Source organism: Amblyomma americanum, chromosome 11 (genome assembly GCF_052857255.1).
Source record: "Amblyomma americanum isolate KBUSLIRL-KWMA chromosome 11, ASM5285725v1, whole genome shotgun sequence".
Classification (NCBI taxonomy): Eukaryota; Metazoa; Arthropoda; class Arachnida; order Ixodida; family Ixodidae; genus Amblyomma; species Amblyomma americanum.
In genome coordinates, this window is record NC_135507.1 from 24,881,553 (window position 1) to 24,902,332 (window position 20,780).

Consider the following 20,780-nt stretch of genomic DNA (forward strand, 5'->3'; position numbering starts at 1 on the left):
CAAGCCCACCTCTTCCTCTTGATTTGATTTGATCGTTGTCGAGGGTGCAACAATGTTGAAAGCTTGAAAGCGAGGAACACGAATAAGTTCTGCGTGCACTGTCGGACACGACCAATGTTCCGGGAAGCCTCTTCATTCGATCATTTCGCCACTGTAAAAAAGGAGAAGTTTCGCAGTGAAAAAAAAAAAGCAGAATGTTATTCTGGGCCAGTATGATGCAGTGATGCTTTCTGTTTGGTTCTAATAAGTTCACATTGTAGGCAACACCTAGTGGTCGATAACGGCAGTAACAGGATGTGCCTTCGCCTCAGCCAATAAAAGAGGAGAAAGGGAAAAGAATACAATCGTTATATAAATCCCGGCCATGAATCAATTCGCAGCAGAAGCCACATTTGGCTTACTCGTGTGCTCGGTCATTCGTTTTTTTTTTTGCTCTTCCTTAATATCTGGGGCCAAGACTTCCCCAGACTTACCACGGAATACGGGACCTCCGCTCCGTAGAGGCAGCAACGCTGAAAGGCGATCTCCAATCGCATGCATCAGTCACTCGCACACGCACGCTGGGCTTACGCAGTTTAATGGGCTGGGTGTACGTTAAATAAAATAGGCAGGGTGTCTCATGGAGAAGTTTTTATTCTCCTGTGAAGAAATAAGCATTTACAGGCACTAACAACACGCGTGACAGAAGTCCATGTGCAGAGAGTACATCCGTGATTTGGCACATTGTTAAACGCAGCCGGGCGCTCGGAACTCGTCGTAATTAAGCTCCTCTCAAACAGCTTTTTTGAAAAGGAACAAAAGTTGTCTGCGGGTGATTTCGAGCATTAATTCAGTATACATTTAGACCTCGTTATAACGAAACGAGTTATAACGAAATATTGATTATAACGATGGAATGGCTAGTCCTATCGAAGATCCGTAGAAGTCCATAAAGAATCCCGCTATTACGAAGTAACGGCTACAAAGAAGAGGGGCCCCCTCAACTTCGTTATAACGAGGTTCACCCCATACCAGTTTGGAAATACATATATAAGGTTTGTCTTTTTCGCCAACTGTCAGCATGAGACCAATAGTGAGCGTAAGTGCGAGCAGCTCAGGCTGGCGAAAACATCGACGCCGTTTCCGTGACGTCAGAGCATATACAATCGGAAAGAAAATGTCGATGCTTTGATGCAGTGGTTCTGAGAACGCTCTTAAAGAATTTCGAATAACTGGCTCTGGTGCTGCAAACGAGACATAACCGGTGCCGGTGCAGAGAACGAGACGTAGTCTTTGAAATGCCAACAGGTCATTAACAACTGTCCATATATGTACAGGCCTGCATAAACACTGGCTGCAGTGCAGTGCAAACAACGTTTTGTGAACAAAACGCGGATACCTTTTTCTACGTCTGTTAGATGCACGGTTATGAGTAACCGGCTGGGTTGTGGCTAGTACCCTCAGCCCACTAAGTGTTCATACCCGCGTATTAACTCCCGATTTAGGTTTCTTGCGTAGTTGTCTCATGTGCACCACTGCTCAGTTCTCTTGTCTCACGTTTTGGTAACGATATACACTACAGAGAAACGCTCGCAGTACCTTTCAACGCTGAGCTATGCTCCAGGGCAAGAGAACAAGATGGGCACTGTTTGTAGATGTGAATAGGCAGCAGCGCATGTACAGCGTGGGGGTTCTATCCTGCCTATTACAACAGTGGTATTGATGACAACCACAACGCTAGGCCACCTCCGCACACGGAACTTTATACCTGTAAATGCCGGTACGGTGCTGAATACGGACGCTGCGTGAGCAGCGAATACTGCACAGCACTACAGCACTATTACTGCTGCGCAGAGATGGAACACACTTATTTCCAGGAACTCAAAATGGTAGAGTATGCGCAAAGTACGCAGCATTCTCGGGTTGCTAATTGGATAGTTTCATGCAGTCTTTCTTCATTGTCTCTGCACAGTGAAAACTTTACATATTCACTTATTTCATTATGAAAGTGTGCACAGACGTGAGAAGGTCTGTCTAGATCGCTGGAGCGGTCCATTCCAGATCAAGGGAAGCAAAATTTTAAAGTGGATACTCTGTTTAACGGACAATGATTGCGCTACGCCGAAGCTGCAAATGTATAAGCATGAAAGGCTAAAGCAGAGCACCCTTGACTCAGCAGTTTTGCTATGATTTCCCTTGAGGTGTTCCGCAGCACACCACTCCAGCGCTCTAGACAAGTCTGTTCATGTCTGCACTAGTCGTGCGTTATGCTTGTCCGTCGACATTGACCTACATGTGAATGCAAGCACTCGTTTCGAGGCTCTTCCTGTAGTTTACTTTGCAGTGTTTCTGGCACGAAGTCCGCTACTAGGAATACGCTGGTTGTGACGTCGTTCAGGAATGAGAAAGCGCAATGAAAACTCCGCGCTAGTGTTGTCATAAATACAGCCAATAGTTCCAAACAAGAAAGGTTTTCAGCATGGATGCTCACTGATATCGGAAGCGATTTCTCAAATCAGAATAGGCATTACAGTCTGCTGTCTTTCGATAAGCTAATTAGAATTTGGTCTTGGCTTGGTCCCAAGAGCCCCCTTGCAAAACTGGAGGACTTAATTTCACGCATTTAAAAGCCAGCGAAAAATTTGGTCTCGACAGACAGCAGTAATTGTACATCCGAGATCAGGCACCCCACTTGCCAAAGCTTTCGACTGCCATGTTTACTATCGCAACATGCCCCAGGATACAGGGTGGGCCAGAGTATAATACTAAAGCCGATCCTGCAGATCCATATGGTGTGACGAGATCCGAAACTATAGCTTCGCAGCCACGGTTTCACCTGTCGCACAAGTTGCCACGCTCTGAAGCCTACAGAAGCCGTTTTACACCACCTGCTCCACGGTACCACAGCAGTGGGACAATAATTAGGCTTACGGCTGCGTACGTTTCTGCCAGCGCTGCTGCCAAAAGCACGTCACCTTCGTAAAGCCGCGGAGGTGGCAAAATACGTTAACGTCCCACAGGATTGTTACGCGAGTCGAGAAGCGATTGTCAGTCGCAAGTTCTAGAAGGCAGGAAAAGGGAAAGGTGGGCATTAAAATGCACTGTCAGCCAGCATTCGCAGATTTCATCAGTCGAAATATTTAAAGCTTTCCTTGCAATGACACCAGGAAGCCTCGTTTTGTTTAAGCGAGGATTGCGTTTGTACAGCCCGCCAAGGCCACATCCTATTCTTAACTTCAATACCTGCACCAAGTGTTCACAAACGTCAGTTTAAACAATATGGGACACCTGCCGGACTACATCTGTTGAAGCTAAAGAAATACACTCTCAGAGCGCCGGCTTTTGTGGCCGCGCGCAATCACGCAAGACGCGCAAGCGAGGCCAGCAATTACGTCCACAGCGCCATTCAGCGAAAATATGGGACCATCTTGCAACTGGAACCATCCAACGCACATAGGCATGATGTCTCCACTTCCTCGCTCCAGTTTTATGTGGGCTTCTTCCGGCGACCGCTGTCACCTCTTAGGTTCTGTAGAGCTCTGACCATCCTCCACATTTAATGACGGTGTCCACAGTTCCTCAGGAAGCTCCCCTTCATAAAGGGTCACTGCTCCTGAGACCATTGACACCTCCAAGCGCCATTTGAGTTCAGACCATCCTGAAGGCATAGGCGTGCGTCGGCATTTTCTCGTTCCTATTCTCATGAAAGTTCCCTCCTCCGGCGGGCACTCTCAACTCACAGCTTCTTTCGGACTTGGATCATTAAGCACACACATTGGCATAGCGTATCCGCTTACACGTTCCCCTCCATGAGGGTTCGCTCCCCAGGTCAGCCCTCCAACCTTACTTCTTTTGGACCATAGGGCCATCCAGCTTACATAGGCATAGTGTCCCCAGTTCATCGCTTCCCTACAGAGTTCATTTTTCCTAGTTGTTCATTCAGCTCTGACTTCGTCGGTGGCCCCGATGGGTGGCAGCCGCGCCAGAGGACGCTCTCGAGGTGGCGTCGGCGGCGGGCTGCCCCACTGTCATGCAGGCCACTCGAGCAGGTCGGCGGTCATCCGGGCAGCCGCTCCGGGAGGCTGACAGCGAATGCCCGCGTCCAGGTTGAGCGACTCCAGCTGCAGAGGCCTTCGCGGAGGCGAAGGCTCGTCGTCCGCCACGGAGGACACGTGGGGGAACCAGGCACCCTGCTTGCCCACCCCCGTGGTGGGCAGCGAACGGGAGGCTCGTATCTCAGCCGCGGCACCCCTGTGCAGTTGGACGGCCAGCTGACGAGCGCGTACCAGGCCACCCAGCGCTGCAGCTGCCCGGGCGGTGTTGTTGGCCTGGCTCTCCAGCTTACCAACTGCTGGGAATAAGAAGAGTTTTCGCGCACACAGTCCCTCGCTTTAACCTGTTTCTGTCTTTGATTACAATGTCTTCACAAAAGGACGCTACAGCCCTTGTTCCGCAGTTTTCCCCACATATTGTTCATCGTTCCTTTGCGCTTATTCTTCAAATATATCGTCATATATGCTGCGGCCATACCTATGCCACTACACGCTGGACCCCTATGCTGCCGTCGTTGCGAGCCAAAAGCCCCACTGGTCATGTCGCGCGCTCGTTGCAGGCTTGGTGATACTTACTGAGCAGCTCTTCCTGTCGATGTGGCTTCTTGAACATGCTGTTTACGAAGTCGCTGCTAATGTTTGGCCTCTGCAAAAGCAAACAAAGTAAAAGTGAAGAGTAACTTGCCGCTAGTTTTGCTCCCGCAGAGTCTGCAACCCGCTCCAGGGTGTATTTGCCCTCAAATAGATGCGCCGAGAACAAGCGGAGCAAAGAAATATGGAGAGGGCAGGAGGATCAGGGCAGATGGAGAGCATTAGAAAGCACACGTGTCACGATGCAGCGCTTCCGCGGCGCCCCCTAAGCGACCAGTCCAAGAAACATCAAGTAAAGACAAATGAAGAAGAGGGCGTACAGGAGGAGTGGAGGAAAAAACGTGAGTGCTCAAGGGGGCAGCATCATTTTGCTGTTAACACCTTGTCTTAAACATCCTGTAAGTGCAATGCATCTCTGATATACCGATTTAAAAATTGCATCATGAAATACTGTTGAGACAGAATTTTACGTATGGACCAATTACGTCTCTCTAAGTGTATTCTTTCCATTTCTTATGAGGGTTCGAAGTGTACGGACTTCTTGAGTTTTTGGTTAGAAAATTGAGGTAAAAAAATCTCGGGGACCATTCCCTAGATGCATTCTGCGTTAACAAGCTGCGATGAAAAGCTGTACTGGAAGCTTTCTACCCCCCTTCTTCCCACAGAGAGGACCCATTCGCCCATCTAGATTAAATGACCATAGATGGCATATTCTGGCGAAGATGCACGTCTAATCATTGAAAAGAAAAAAACCCCTATAATTCCTGTACACATTCACTTCGAAAAAAAAAAACCCTGCAAAAGGCACTTACCAAACTATATGCCCGCACTACACCGGCTACTCTAAGCAAGCAGCAAACTCCTCGACAGGCTTCCCCGATGCACAAGAACCTGTTCCCCTTTCTCAAAGCACTGCCTCTTAAGCCCGAATGGGCGTTTTTCTTTGAAGGGGCTCTGAAACGGGTCTAATAAAGTTGCGCTTTGTAGAAGCGGAGTTGTCTCTAGTTAAAATTTGAATTTCAACGTCGTGCCGCCTTTCCCCCTCCTCGTAACTTTTTGCACGCCGGAAGATCAGCGCTCCTTCGCCGGCCCCACCTCCGTGAGTGGAGCTTCCTGACCCACCGGAGCTACACGGCTTATTGGCTGAGGCTATGATAGCTACCTGACGCCCGACATAATCTAACCAATAGCCACCTCTCAACTTGTATACGCAGGAGCGAGCACAAAGGAGGTTGTGAGCAAAAAGCTCGCCAACTTTCGAGCGTGATTGTGGGTTCTCTGCTGCCTGCAGACGTGTATTATTTGGCTCAGGTGTTCTTCACAACTCATTGCAGTGATTGAGCGAGTATGTGCTCTCCTTGGAAGGTCTTTCAGAGCCCCTTTAAGACGCATGCACATAGTACACCCAGCCCATCGATAATTTAACGACGCACTCACATTTCTCAAGGACGCCGCATCAAATGTGCTGGCGACAAGGCTGGAGCCGTCACCGCCGTTCTGAGTTGTTCTGCCTCCAGGCTGCACCCCTGCAAGGATAAAATAAAACACTGATCCCTTCTGGCACAGCTAAATGGAGCGGCGTAAGAACTCTCTTGGGCTTCACTCTCCAGTTAAATTTAGCCTCGGCACAAATTTCAGGTTCTATTATCTAGACATTAAACACACGGGATCGCACTTGCTTAGGGCTAATTTCAGACCACCTGGTGTTATTTAACCTGCACTGGTCTTCTAGCATTTCATCTCCATAGCAATGCGACCCTCGCGGCCGGAGTAGAACCCACGTCCTTCGGCTCAGCCGCCACGCACCATAACCGCTAAATCACCGCGGCGATAGACGGGCGGATGACCAAAACAGAGCACAACTGAACGAAAATATTGGCTTCATAGCGGCCTTACCATAAATACAAGCATTCAGTCCATTGTGCAGGAACAAACTACGTGCACAGGGCGTGCTGTAATTACTCCGGGAAAACATTGCGCGGAATAAGGCGACCTCGTCGGTTTCACACTCCACCTGTTCGCACAATTAGAAGTCTACACTCATTCAATGTAGCACGTGGTTCAAATGTATCGGTTAATTAAAAACTACCAAAGGGGGTACATGTACCAGTTAATAGCCAAGCGACACGGAGTGCCAAATGCTAGGCTGTTTTGTGCGAAGCAGTATGGCGAACTGACAATCACAAGGTCTTCCTTGTTTCCATCACCGCCGATGTGAATGATCTTAAGTTCTCTCCACAGCGTGCGTCGACCATCTACCTCTCCACATTTACGCCGGCCGTTTTCAATCCCAGAAAGCGACTGCTTGGTTGTTTTTCACTTATTTCTTTTCACCCCCAAGAAAAAAGACTTTACCTTGAAATCTTAAAACAAGCGAGATACCACATAGGCGGATCCAGGGATCACGCTTACATAGCTGTGCAATATTAGATCAACTGGGCCGTGAAAATCGCCAATACTATTTAGCCTAATTTCGCTTTTGATGGAAACGTGCAGTACTGTATTTTGCTATTCTGAAGAGTAATTTTCTTCCTAAGCTCGCTTTTGAAGGAAACGTGTAGCACTGTATTTTGCTATTCTGAAGAGCAATTTTTTTCCTAAGCTCACTTTTGAAGGAAACGTGTAATACTGTATCTTGCTATTCTGAAGAGTAATTTTCTTCCTAAGCTTGCTTTTGAAGGAAACGTGTAGCACTGCAGTTTGCTAGTCTGAAGAGTAATTTTCTGCTTAAGCTTGCTTTTGAAGGAACCGCCTAGTACTGTATTTTGCTATTCTGAAGAGCAATTTTTTTCCTAAGCTCACTTTTGAAGGAAACGTGTAGTACTGTATTTTGCTATTCTGAAGAGTAATTTTCTGCCTAAGCTCGCATTTCGAGAAAACGTGTAGTATATCTTGCTATTGTGAAGAGCAATTTTCTGCCTAAGCTCGCTTTTGAAGGAAACGTGCAGCACTGCATCTTGCTAGTCTGAAGAGTAATTTTCTGCCTAAGCTTGCTTTTGAAGGGACCGCCTAGTACTGTATTTTGCTATTCTGAAGAGTAATCTTCGCACTCTTCAGACTTTGCCAAGTGTAGCAAGACACAGTTTTCACCCCAGCGGCGGCCCAAGCCCATGGGTGTGGTGGAACACAGAGTGCGAGACGCACGTGTACCGCTTACCGGCGGCGGGAGGCAGCTTGGTCTGCTGCACGGTGAGGTCGGGCAGCCTCCATCGCTGGGCGTCCTGGTCCCAGACGCTCTGCGCCTTGACGGCCTCCAGGTCGGCGTAGTTGGAGTCGCGTCGGATGCAGGGCTGCACCTTGTCCAGGATCTGCGACAGAAGCCGCATCTGCTGGTCCTGGCGACGGATCGTCTCCAGGTAGTCGGTGCGCTCGGTCTCGAACTCGCGCTGCAGGTCCTGGACTTCCTGCTCCAGGGCCTGGATCTGCGGAAGCCGGAAGCGACGAAGAGGTAGGCGCGTCCTAATTAGTCATTTTACAGCTCTAGCTGCGTTAGAAAGGTCGTCCTTTCTTCGCGTTGTTGTCCCATTCGCATTTTGCCATCTCCCTGTAACGTACGAAGGCTGAGAGAGAATGGATATACATCTGGGTACCTGTGTACAAAAGGTTTTGGCGTAGAGGCATGATCACATTACCTTGGTCTCCATCCTTCGGCGTATGCGAACTGAGGCAAATTATTTCGATCCGGAGGCCTCAACCCGCGTTGTGAAGCAGGGTATACATGCACTAAGCTATGAATCCGGCCTGTCAGTCACAGTCTGCTACGGCTATTTCTATTGAATAAAGAAAGGTTTCGCGATCCAACTAGCGCTAATCAATAGTCGTACCAATATGGTCAGCTGCTGTAATTTTTCTTTCACTGCTCAATTACAGAATGCAAGGTTAATTTTAAGGACGGAAAAGATGGATTTGCTGTTGACGCCAGCCATCATTTCCAGAAGCCAAGACTGGTACAATGGATGCAAAGAGACTGGTTGAACAAAAGAACGCAGAAGCTTAGTCATCACGGAAAGCAGAAAAGGTGACTGAGTGAACAAAAGATAACAAGTGATTTGCTACTTGTGACTCGATTGTTTACATGCAAAGCAAGCAGCAGATCCCATTTCGCAGTCACTAACAGTTTCTGTGCAAGGGTTGGCGGCAGGTCACCTTAAGAGTGGTATGACCATAGTGGCTTTGACAAAGGCTGCATATCATCTACCTTTTGGTTTTAAAACACCTAAAAGCTGTGTTCGCATCCCTAATTTGCATACTTGACAGCGTGAAAGATTTACGAGATGGGAGGTCAACAAGCGGGCAGTCAGACAACATGCATTAAATGTGCACTGTCCCGCCATCCTATGTGCTTTACTGTAGCTTCGTTTTCTACTTTCTGATTTTAGGTTTTAGACGCCAGCATGAGTAGAGTAGCGCCTAACTGCTGGCCGAAGACACAGCAAAGCACCACGATGCTCACCTTCCTCTTGGCCTTCCTGATCATCGAAGACTTAACCTTGAGCTCCGCGTTGATGTCGTCGTAGTCCGGCAGCATGGTGCGGTCATCATCGTCCACCTTGGCCAGTGCCTCTGTGCAGGAAAACCGACCGCGTCAATACAGGTGCGATATTTACCCGTGTTTATCGCTCTATATAGTGCCACGGTGAAAGCAGTGAACCTCTGATTGCAAACCTACACCCAACAATACAAACTCTGGAAACTGGTGTGACGTTTCCTTGTGTATGATAAAGCGCAAGGAATCCCTTAGTATGAAACGTTCCCCAGTTTCCCAGAGCAATTAATTTAAAGAAGCCTCTATATGATATAGGTATCGTATATCACTTTCGGAGCCATGCGATTGCAGAGAAGAGCCTTGAATATTTGCTCAACCTGGAACCTTTCACCTTCTCGTTCTATTCGGCACGGGTTTCGAGTAGCGAACGGTACAATTCGAAACTGCATTCGCGCTGAAATTAATAAAGACCTTCGTTAACTTTAAACAGTTTAGAACTATTTATCTGGAACATTCGGGGCGTCAAAAACACGGTGAATATCTAAGAACAATAGGTGATGTGCACAACAAATAACGGCGTGGTACATGGTAGAAGTGCACAATTTTTCTTCCTTAAAATTTCCTCACATTTCATTTTTTTAACACTCTGAAAAGATGTCTAAATCCTCCTTTTACCTCTACCGCATTCGTGATGTTTTTCAAAGTTAATCATAAAATAAAGCAATTAAAGCATGACAATTAAAGTTAACACCAGTGTCATAACAATGATTTTGCTCGTTTCTGGGCGCAAAATTGAATTACTTGTGGCAGATGCCAGCGTGGTCTTTCTTGTCACTGATGATTGCATGTCAGGTAAGAGTCATCCCTCGTGAAAGAAAACCTTGCTGCGCAACATATCGCCCAACTTATGTCGAGACAGCGAAAACCCCATTGACAGATTTCGTTCTGAAAACCACCAGGAGAGTAGGATGGCTACCAAATCATTAACACAGCAAAAGCTTGATCAAAATCAGCGCGGCGTTCCATAACTGGTCGAGCTTCTGTGAACTGTCCGTTTTCCCCCTGCGGCTTCCACACCACACCGCTAGTGCCGAGGCGAAGAGGAGGAAATGCTTCAGATACAGCGGAAGTCGCGCCCTATGACGTAGGGTTCTGCAGAGGCCTCTTAACAGCAAGTATCAGCCGCCTTCCTCACCTGCCAAGGCACGAATCCTTTTCTCAGCAAAGCTCTTCTTTTTGGCGCGCCTCGCCTTCAGCTCGGCGTCATGTTTCTTCTCTCCACCCAACATCCGGCCTTGCAGCTCTTGCAACCTGCGCAGAGGTCGGCAGCCCCGATCACCAATGGAAGCCTCAAGGAATGATAAGTGGCATAAAATGATGATGATCATCAGACCCATCATGTTCACTGCAGGAGAAACGCCTGCCTCATTCAAATCTCATAAGCCATGTAGGCTTTGGAAATCTTATCCCCACAAACGTTCTGTAATTTCATGTGTTCGCCACACCCTCTGCCGTCTTCTGCAATCGCATTCCTTTTCTCGATACCATAGCTGACCAGCCGTTATCTGTTACTTGCTTTACATCTCCCCCCCATCCTTTCTGCCTGTCCCCTCACCTCCTTCATCTCATTTCTCCAGTCTGCATGCTATCCCTTTATTTCCGCTGCCCCAGCTCAGGGGCTTCCCGTAGCGTGTGGGGTTGAATGGGGAGATAAGTAGGTTCTCCCCACTCAATCGCGGCTGACACGGTTCAAAGCCGCCCGGACCCCACCCCGTGATCGCGTACGCTACCGAGCGCTCGCCGACCACGGCGGGCCTTGCCCTGGGGGAACAAAGGAACGACACATTGGCTGACACAAACAGGCATTTATTGCTACAGAAACAATAACGCCAGCTAGCAACAAGGTACGCTAATGAATCGAGGTCGTCCGACTCACCAGCATGGTTCCGAGCGAATGTTCGCCCGCGCTAGGGCAAGGGATATAAACTCCGCAGGCCGGACGGGCCGAGTACGGGAGCCTGTCTCCCCGTCGCTTCTTCGCCCCGCCGGCGAAGAGCGGAGCCGCGAGCGACACGTCCGGTCGCACCGACGATCCCAGCCGACGCCCCTCTCCCGCGCGCGGGCTTTGGCAGTCTCCGCGCAGCGATGCTGGCGCCCTCTCTTACCAGTTAATGTAACTCACAAGGGAATGCGCTCAGCCTCGAGGTGAGACCGCCGCTGCACGGTGCCTCGCGGGAAAGCAAACTCAGGGGGCTGCAGGGCAGGTCCCCACAAGCGATGGCAGATGCCACGGCTAGCAAAAATCTTTCCTTCCTTTCTAATATTATTTTAAATAAACCACTACTACTACTAGTTTATATCTGCCGGTCAAGGCTGTTCCCTCTCCTTGATATCGTCCAGCATGTCATAAATGAATTAACCTATATTGGAGTAAAAAGAGAATAAGTTGTCCTTTAGCTCACGCACATTTAGGGGCAGGGTATTCTGTCCAAGCCTTGGGGTAGATATCAAGCACTAAAAATACGAAATACTTGCGGTTGGCAACGGAAACAAATCACCCCTTCAAAACCATGCGAAGTTCTATCAGTTGCGAAGATTTTTCAGAGACGTTTCAGTCACCTCTGTTCGCTAATATCAAGACCTTCAGTGCCGTATTTAAGAAGCTCCTCCCAATTGCTAACTGCATCAGGTTACTATGCTTTGCAGTGGGAATACATATCTGCTAAGAGTAAGAATTCCTAATATTTAATGATAGAAATCTACCCCAAGAATTAGGCAGAATACCCTAGTCCATAAAAGGGTGTGCGCTAGAAGACAGCTTACTCCCTTTTTACAGCCATATACACTTATTCCTGTACACTCGTACACTCGTGCTGTTTTTTTTAATCTACGCTTGTGAACGCCATAAAAATACTCCTCTCATTTTCCTCCCATTAGCAATGTTGTTACCAACTTCTTAATCGCTAGTGTTGCAAAAACTGAGTCTTCATCCCTGAGTCTTCAGAGTCTTACTCCATTTTTAATCCTTTCTGTTTAGAACGTAGTACATCTCTAGACGTGCACATTAGCACCTAGCTTTCTTCGAATTGTTTTATACCATTAATTTGCACTCATTGAAAACGTGAGGCAAAAGTTATGAACTTCCAGGACTTCATCATTAATGACTTCTTGATCGCAAAAATCGTTAAGAAAAACATTATATGCACATTATTTGATTTCAGCTAAATTTTTAATTTATCTCAGTACTTAAGGTCCACAAAAACATGTTCTAGCATGCAGGCGTATGCACGAATTCAAGTGCAAAATTCAAAACTACTCATATCATATGTGAATACAGCATTATGACTACATGAATTTAAGGCTTTTCTTTTTGCATTAGGGCTATAGCAGTTATATGAATTTATCTTTTCGTGGGTCTCCTTCATCCCTGGCAGGTTATACTTTGGCCTTGCGTTCATAATATTGTTGGACAAGAACGTCACTTGATGTATGCTACCAGTTCAAGTAGATATGCGTCAAGAAATTAAGGTTATTTGCCTTTCCGTGCTCTATATCATATATGCAACGCCTGGCGTTCATGGCTTCAAAGAACGCATAATAAGCGAAAAGTTAAGCTATGAGGAATGAACACAGTGTACGTGCCTTTCAAGAGCTCTTGCTTGCATCTGGGCCAGGCTTGCTGGGTCCCTGTGTGTTGCGGAAAGAATGGTGTCAATCATTCCATGCAGTCTTGAAGCAACAAGCCTGGAGCAACAGAAACACAACACATTATAAACATCTCTTAGCCACTCACGGGCCTAGAACAAAAGATCCCTCATCCGGAACTTCACCGGCATTTTCGATACAAATCAACCAAACTGTGATCCGTTCAGTTTGTGGCTGCTCTTCTCGTGGTCTCATCAGAATACTGCTGAGCGCACGTCAGCAAGAAATTTAGTCGTCGAATTATGATGCGCAGCTGGACTAAGTCAGTGAAAAATGAACTGCTTCACTTCGATTCCCTTCGATTCACTTCACTTCCTCGAGATGTTGAATAAATTGAATTGATTGATTCCAAGAGCGTCGTTTTCGTTTCTTTGTTCAATTGCGGAGGACGAATACTCTGGTGGAGAAAATGCAAACAGGGACACAGAGCCAAACTTTTGCTTGCTTGTTTGTGCCTCAAGTGTCTTAAGCACGAAATACAGGTCACAACCGTGGTATGGCCGATGAAACCGAAGCTGCATCAAGAAGAAATTCGATAAATTTGAATGGCGCAAGGGAAAGAACACAGGAAGGCAGAAAGATGGAAGAAGCGCAAACCAATAATGAACCAACTAGCCCAACAGCGAGTATACTTCTGCAAAGAAATTCAATTACAAGTTTTTTTGGGGGGGTCCTAAGCGAGTACCACTTGGTGGTCCATGTATTCCAATGTATAACGCATCATTTCGAAAAAGAAAACACTCAGCTAATATATGTTGACTATAGTCCTTTGATTTCCATTGCTTTCTCGCTTAAAATTTCTGTGCACTTTCGCTGGTGTTTCTAACCTTACTGCACATGGGGTAACTGCCCGCGTTTAACGCAGTGCTAAGTTCACCTCATTCATTGTATTTTTGTTTCCAACAGCAGGATTGGTCTCGCCTCGCTTGCAAAGAAAAAAGGTGAAGGAGTGCTTACTCTTGGCTTCCGAAGCACGGCGACGCATTGGGCGCGCGGATCGCCGGTTTCTCGGGCGATCCAACTGGCTCGGCCCACCTCCCTGTCGTTTCCTGCTCGTCCACCTTCAAATGGTTGTTGTTCACCTGTGCACAATTAGATGGCGCCACTGTTTTTTTTTCTGTGTTTCAACACCGAGGAGGTGCCGTCTCGGATACAGGGCATTTCTCTCTAGTGTCTGTGCGTCCATTAGCCTATGTGCGGCAGCCAAGACAATGCATTCTATACCAGGCCAGAACGCTTTCGCATAAACGGTGTTCGTAGAGCGACTGCTCCGGTGAAGCGGTGGTCCCGGGTTCGAACCCCGGACAAGGACGAATTTTTCTTTAACTACGAAGTTTCTGAGAAAGCTGTATAGATTCCGTCCTTTGCAGCCGTATGGCCGCGCTCGGGTGGATGTCAATGAGTAATTACTCCTTTTTTACAAACGGGGTATAATGCCACTTGCCTCTTGCGAGGCCTCCTGAGTGCGCTGCCTCTTCTCTGCCTGCTGCTGCTGCATCTGCGCCTGGAACTGGCTGCGCATCTGCTCCACGTCCATCATCAGCTTGGCCCGGCTCTCCTGTTCCTCGCGGTACTTGTTACGCAACTCGGTCATTTGGGCTTCGTAGTCCTGCGCAGCCATAGTTGATTGACAACTCTAGCAAACTGCACTTCTAGCAAAAAAAAACAATTACGAGCGAGCTATGCAAAAGAAAAATGATACGTGTAGCGTAAAGAGAACGGAAGTGGGCAGATTGAGTGAGGGAACAAACACGGGTTAATGACATCCTAGTCGAAATCAAGAGGAAGAAATGGGCTTGGGCTAGGGCATGCAATGCGAAGGCAAGATAACCGCTGGACCTTAAGGGTAACGGAGTGGATTCCAAGAGAAGGCAAGCGTAGCAGGGGGCGGCAGAAGGTTAGGTGGGCGTATGAGATTAAGAAGTTTGACAGCATACGGTGGGCGCAGCTGGCAAAGGAACGGGTTAATTGGAGAGACATGAGATAGGTCTTTGCCCTGCTGTGGGCGCATTCTGGCTGATTATGATAATCATGGTTTCTTCTCTAGCGCACACCCTCCAGAGATTTTTATGTACTCTTATTTTGGAGGATTTTATTTACTCCCTACATGGGACCTAAGAAGCGGAGAATCCTCCTTTACGTTGCTAATTTAATCAGTAAAGGGAGTAAAAAAAGCTTTTTTACCGCACATCTGCTCCATACTGACGGAGATAAAGGGCAACGTCAACAATTTAAACTCCAATTGGGGTTCGTTTTTGTTTACAGTGCGGTCCCGTTTATTCCCGCCGCTCACTGACATTGACCCCGTTTGACACTTGGCTGTTGAGCAAGAAAAGCAACCCAGGGAGGAGATAGGAATGAAACAGACTCTGCCTTGCCTCCTTTTGTGCCTGTCTATTTTTTTTCTTGTCTCAAAAAAACAGCAGCTGTAGCCCAGCGAGAGAAACTTACGTTTTTTAGCTGGTTGACCACTTCGCTGCTGCTGCTGTCGGGCTGATCTGTGAAACACAAAAGAACAGAATGCATTCAAAATCTGAATAGGGCTAAAAAAAGTAACTGGACAGATACTCTGTTCTAAATTAGCCTTTCAGCTCTATGCTCTGTGTTCCGTTCCTATGGGAAGTGAGTTTTGAACACCTGGGAAACGCCGGTGGGAAAGGGATGCAGGCATTGAAATTGCAACTCACTCCAACTCACCACAGCTCTGCAGGAGCTATTACGCGAACTTCATTCCTAGTAATACGTTACAGTGTACGGCAAGCTGTTTCTGAAGCTCACAAAAGAGCATGAAAGCTAGTTCCACTTGTACTGCGGCTTACTTAGCGTCCTGGCCCGAGGACTTTGCTGCTGATATGTTGGGTATTTTTTGTTCTTATTTGTCTCCTGATGTTTCGTAAAGAAACATAAGACTGGTTCGGTCGATGCGTAACCGATCCCCTTCACAACTCTTCGGACTATACACGCTCGTCACGATTTGTGGAAGTTGTGCGTGACAATTTGAATCGCAGTTTAAGTTCTTGCGCTCTGCACGTTGTGTTCAATGCTTGCATAGACATTCCATAGTATTTTCCTTTATATTTTTTTATTCTCATTTATGAGCATGACCAGCGGAATAGTTGTTTAATCTGTACTCTTGTGGAAGCTCTTCATTTGAAACTGCAAATATTACAACTTATATGCCTTACATGAATACATACCTTAATTATAGTTTTCTTTGTTAGTGTATGCAGAAATTATTCATAGTCGGAACACACAATAATGTGATCACCATTAAGCTCATCTACTAAAATAAAATGCGCTACCGCAGGATATATTTTTAAGAGCGAACAAAATACATGCAAACAGCTGGCTCCTTCGTCTCCATATACACCTCCGTGACTTTTCCGGAAAATGAGGAATTGCTGCCCCAGCAAAGATTCCTTGGTTTTACTGGGGCCAGCGGGACAGCGACCACTTTCAATTTGACGCTGACTCTACAGTATTGTATCGAGTTTGATAGCCATGCACACTGTCTTCTGTCGAGGTAGTGAGTCAGATTACAAAGTGCTTTTTCTCTCTGTCTTTTGCACTGTTTTAAGACACTGCTGCTACATGCTGCTCACAGAGGAGCCAGAGCTTCGATCAGGCCTTTTAACAGCCTTTAGTCCCGTCCTCCCTTCAAACCAAGGGAGTTATTGTAAATTAGTTCAACTCAGTTCAACACTCACAATTCAACAGGCACACCGCGCAAATTCAACCCCCCCTCACCGTCGCAAGGTGGAGCGGCGGAGTACGATGTAGCGCCCTCTGTCGGCGTTGCCGACGGCGGCGCTCTGAAGGAGCCCCTGGAGAGCAGCTGCTTGAGGCGCTCCAGCTCTTGGCGGTACTCGCGCAGCAGGGCGTCCTTAGGGTCTTCATTGACGCAGGGCCTGTTCTTGATGTTCTTGGCACGGCTGGCGTAGCGTAGCGTGCTTAACGTCTCGTCGTAATTGCTATCCGCGGGCGAGACGCACGCTAGCATGAGGGTTCGGGTGTTGCCGCCCAGCGAGTCCTGTAGTAGCCGCGTGAGCTTCGAGTCCCGGTACGGGATGTGCTTGCTTCGGCCGTCCACCAGCGCCGAGATGACGTTACCCAGCGCCGACAGGGACAGGTTGATCTTCGTAGCCTCGCGTAGCCGCTCGCCGCTGGCGCCTGCGCGGTTGTTCACGCACGGAAGCCATGGTCAGCTATAAAGCCGTCACGAGCCCAAGGTCTGTTTGGCCCAACCGAAGCGTCGCTTCTGGAGTACCCGTACTGATCTACAGCCCTGTCCCTCGGGCTGTCGTTACGAGCAATTTTGCATTACTGCTTCAGTATCGTCACGTCCTTGTACAATGATCCCAGATCATTTTGGGTTCGCTCAGGCCCCAAAGAATTTAGCTTCTCTGTATCTGCGTACCCTGAGCCATGATCACCGAGTCCTTTCGTGTCCTAACGTACCGAAATTGAAACGAGAGCCTGGGGAAAAAAGGGTTCCTCTTTGACATACAATTTCCTCCAAAATAAATGTGTACTTTGCTTCTTCCCGACCAAACAACAATATATGTTTAGTTGATTTTTACTAAAAAATACTCAGTAGTTGCCCTTGATGTTTGAAATTGCAATCAGCTCTCGCAACTATGTATGACGACGAACATTGCCGTACCGGTCTTGGCCTGGCGCTCGCTGCCGGCCAAGTCGACGAGGTTGAGCTTTCCCGTGCGTATGCTTTTCCTGCCGGTGAGCTCCATCTGCTCCAGGTGGATGGTGAAGATGGAGTGACTGCGCGATGAGTCGGCGTTCATGAGAGTCGCGCCGACGGAGCGGTTGCGCCAGCCGCGCTCCATCACAGCCTCGCACGAGTCCACGTCGTGCACCGGAACCAGGGACAAGCCTGCGCGGGGCATGCCACAACAAGCATGTCCTAAGTACAATTTCAACTTGTCTAACTTTGCCCTAATGCAGCCGCTAAAGAGAGGAAGAACTTTTATCTCTAAACTGCAGTCCTGTCCGCCATTAGTGGATGCGACTACTACAAGAATCCAGTAGTGCGTCCCAGTGTGATAACAAACGGAAAGTTAGAATGATAGTTGTATTAGCTACACTATTGGTATTTTGCGTGGGACCCCTCGATGGATGCATGCAAGAGTGGAGCGTCCCCTTGAAACAGGGTGGGGGAGCTGCTGCCATGCTGTGCTTTTTTAATTATTTCTTTAACGGTGTTATAAATCGTTCTATAAATTCGCCATTTGCTTTAAATACATTTTTATCCTACACTTGTAACCTTATTCACCACTCTGCTTTTGAGAGTCCAATCTTCCGCTTGGATTTTGATAACTTCCACCGCAGATTCATTCACATCACCTTTGTCATCTCTAAACACCAGGGTCTCAGGGAGAGAGACTCTGCCTGCATCAACACCCGGATGGATAATATACCATCACATTCGAGTATATTATGTCCAATTGTTTCTACAGATTTATCACACACTGCACATGTGTCATATTATTGGTTATATTTATTCTGTAGGTGCGCGTTTTAAGACACCTTGATCTATCTTCAAAGAGTAGATCACTGCCTCTTGAGTTATCGCAGAACGATTCCTTCTTGATCTGCCTTTTCCAGTTTCGATATAGTTCTACACTCTCACTACACTTCTCAACGAAAAAACCCAGCGCTCCTAGCGGTCGCTGGGAAAACCACCGAATGAGCTTAACGGAGGGCTTCGCGTGACAGTTTGAGCCTTTCTGCTGGTCATGTGCCCCTCCTTTTTCTTGTAGCCTTAAAAAGCACACCTAGTTCCCGCGCACTTCTCGTTTTTCTTTTCTGTATTGTTGCGTGTTGTCCTGGCTTCAGGAAGTAGATGTTAAATGCATTTCTGCATTTAAGCCACTCAGACTCCCCTTTATTCCCCTGGACGAGGTACTACAGAGCCGTACAAGCCCGCCTTTACCGACAATGAGCATGGAAAAAGAAAATTGTTTGGGAGCCTTCTATGAAGCTGCATGCTCAGCGCCTGGTCCAGAATTAAGGTTCTTTTTGAGCCGTTCAAACTAGCTCATGGCCAACTACAATGAAACATAAGTAACTTACCTTCCTATTCCTTACGCAATCCTTTCTCTCTAATGTCCTTTTGTGGCTTGTCAGTTAAAAAAATAATCAATAATTTTACCGGCCGCCATCAATGTTGGGCCAGCTAAAAAAGCCGCGGAATAATAAAATGGTCATAAATCAACCCAACGATCCAGCAAAAGTTACGGTTGGCACTTGAGCTTTTTACGTGTTGTAAATGCGAAAGCATCTTTTGACCTAAAATCCTTTAAATTGAAGGCTTTAACCATAAAGGCTTTTGGCCTAAATGCCTTTACCATGAAGGCATTTACCTAGAAAGATTTCACCCTAAAGGATGTTGGCTGAAATGTTTTTAACATAAAGGCCTTTATCATTCAGATTGTCATTAACGACCCTCATCATTATTTAGTAACGTACCACTCTAAAACTACCATTGTCACTATCATTACCATCAACTATCACTGACTACCACTGTCTCTTCTAATGTCTTTGCTTCAGTGCCTATGCCCACCCATTATATCTCACGGTCTTGTTCTGACGGCATGCAAGACCATTATGAGGTCATGATGTTTTGGTACCAGTTTTCTAGGCTATCTCGGCCGGGTTTTGTTGGTGATGAGGCACATAATGCTTTCGTATTATTAAAAGGTCTTGAAACAACGCATAGTTCTTCCAGGCTAGTTTTCAGTTTGCCTTTGGCCTGTCTGCTAGTCTTCACTCTCTTTATATTGCAGTGGACTCCCTCATCCAACCAACCACTCACCGGGGACGTAGACGCCCTTGTCCGGGTGCTCCTTGAGGTCGAGCTTCTTACGTGGGTCATCAGACAGCAGGTCTCGCACGTCCTCGTTGTAGATCTCGAGGTAAGAGGCGTGCACCAGATACTTGGAGGCGTCCGCCGTGGCGATGGCCTCGAACACGTGCTCGAACGAGCGCGGGATGATGCCCTTCTGCTGCGGCACCCGCGGAGTTCCTTGCATCGAGAAGGACTTTCCGCAGCCCGTCTGGCCGTAGGCGAACACGGTGCCGTTGTATCCCTCGCTGACACTCTGCGGTTAGCCCGCGAACAAAAACCGCACGAGGACGAATCTTGCAATCTGCACGCATTGTGTTGGCAACACTATACAAGCAAGAGGTTTTGTGCATATCACATGACGGCTCCTGCCACTTAGACTCTCCATATACAGTTGAACTTCGCTATAAAGGAGTTGAAGGGGCCCGGTGATTAGTTCGTTATAGCCGTAGTCTCGTTATAGCCAGTGTCGAGCGAGCTTCCAAGGGAAATCGTCATTCCTTGGTTATATTCATTATTTTGTTATAAAGCGTTTTGTTATAACGAGGTTCGACTGCAATAGGCTTTGAGAGCTTGCGCTGCTTGTCGAAAACACTGCGCATGTCTTCGAAGCGAAAAACGTTAGGAGGAGAGCAAATTTCTAAGCTTCGCCAAAGAGGTTGGAAATAGATAAAAACCTGAAACACGGGAAGAGTAAAATTCTACTTCAAGAAGAGAAATTAAACAGATGACCCCTCCGTGGAACACACACAGCTACACTCCTGTTTGGGTAAGGACAGTGGACACAGGTTAGATAGTGGAGATTCAGGATGCTGTTAGGACAGCGTTTGGTCGGCGTTCGATAGATATGCATAAATAAAAATGATAACGATAAAACCCGCGGTTGCCACGTGCAATTACCACAGGCCCTTCCACAGGCAGCAGGTCTTAGGAGCTGACATCTTAGTCTCGTTGTGAGTGAACGGATAAAGAAAGTCTGAAAAGCAAATTAGAAATGGAAGGAAAGGATGTTAAATTAGCGACTACGCCCAAATTTGGCGGTGCGTGAAAGAATCCACCCCAAATGTTGTTCCCTAAAGAGGGCATCGTAGCACACCTGACACCT

General features: G+C 47.4%; 1 protein-coding gene across 1 annotated transcript in view; it reads right to left on the minus strand.

Annotated features, from left to right (window-relative positions):
• Positions 1-616: 616 nt before the first annotated feature.
• LOC144110107 (osmotic avoidance abnormal protein 3-like) overlaps positions 617-20,780 on the minus strand; it is a 60,097-nt gene continuing 39,933 nt past the window's right edge. Inside the window, exons 4-16 of the mRNA XM_077642923.1 lie at positions 19,646-19,931; positions 17,477-17,704; positions 16,561-16,983; positions 15,265-15,311; positions 14,258-14,422; positions 13,771-13,895; positions 12,751-12,795; positions 10,304-10,419; positions 9,076-9,185; positions 7,780-8,044; positions 6,060-6,148; positions 4,608-4,677; positions 617-4,330 (exon numbers count right to left, since the gene is read on the minus strand). Of these exons, the coding sequence (XP_077499049.1) occupies positions 4,008-4,330; positions 4,608-4,677; positions 6,060-6,148; positions 7,780-8,044; positions 9,076-9,185; positions 10,304-10,419; positions 12,751-12,795; positions 13,771-13,895; positions 14,258-14,422; positions 15,265-15,311; positions 16,561-16,983; positions 17,477-17,704; positions 19,646-19,931 (2,292 nt within the window). The 3' untranslated portion in view covers positions 617-4,007. The remainder of the gene's footprint in view (positions 4,331-4,607; positions 4,678-6,059; positions 6,149-7,779; positions 8,045-9,075; positions 9,186-10,303; positions 10,420-12,750; positions 12,796-13,770; positions 13,896-14,257; positions 14,423-15,264; positions 15,312-16,560; positions 16,984-17,476; positions 17,705-19,645; positions 19,932-20,780) is intronic.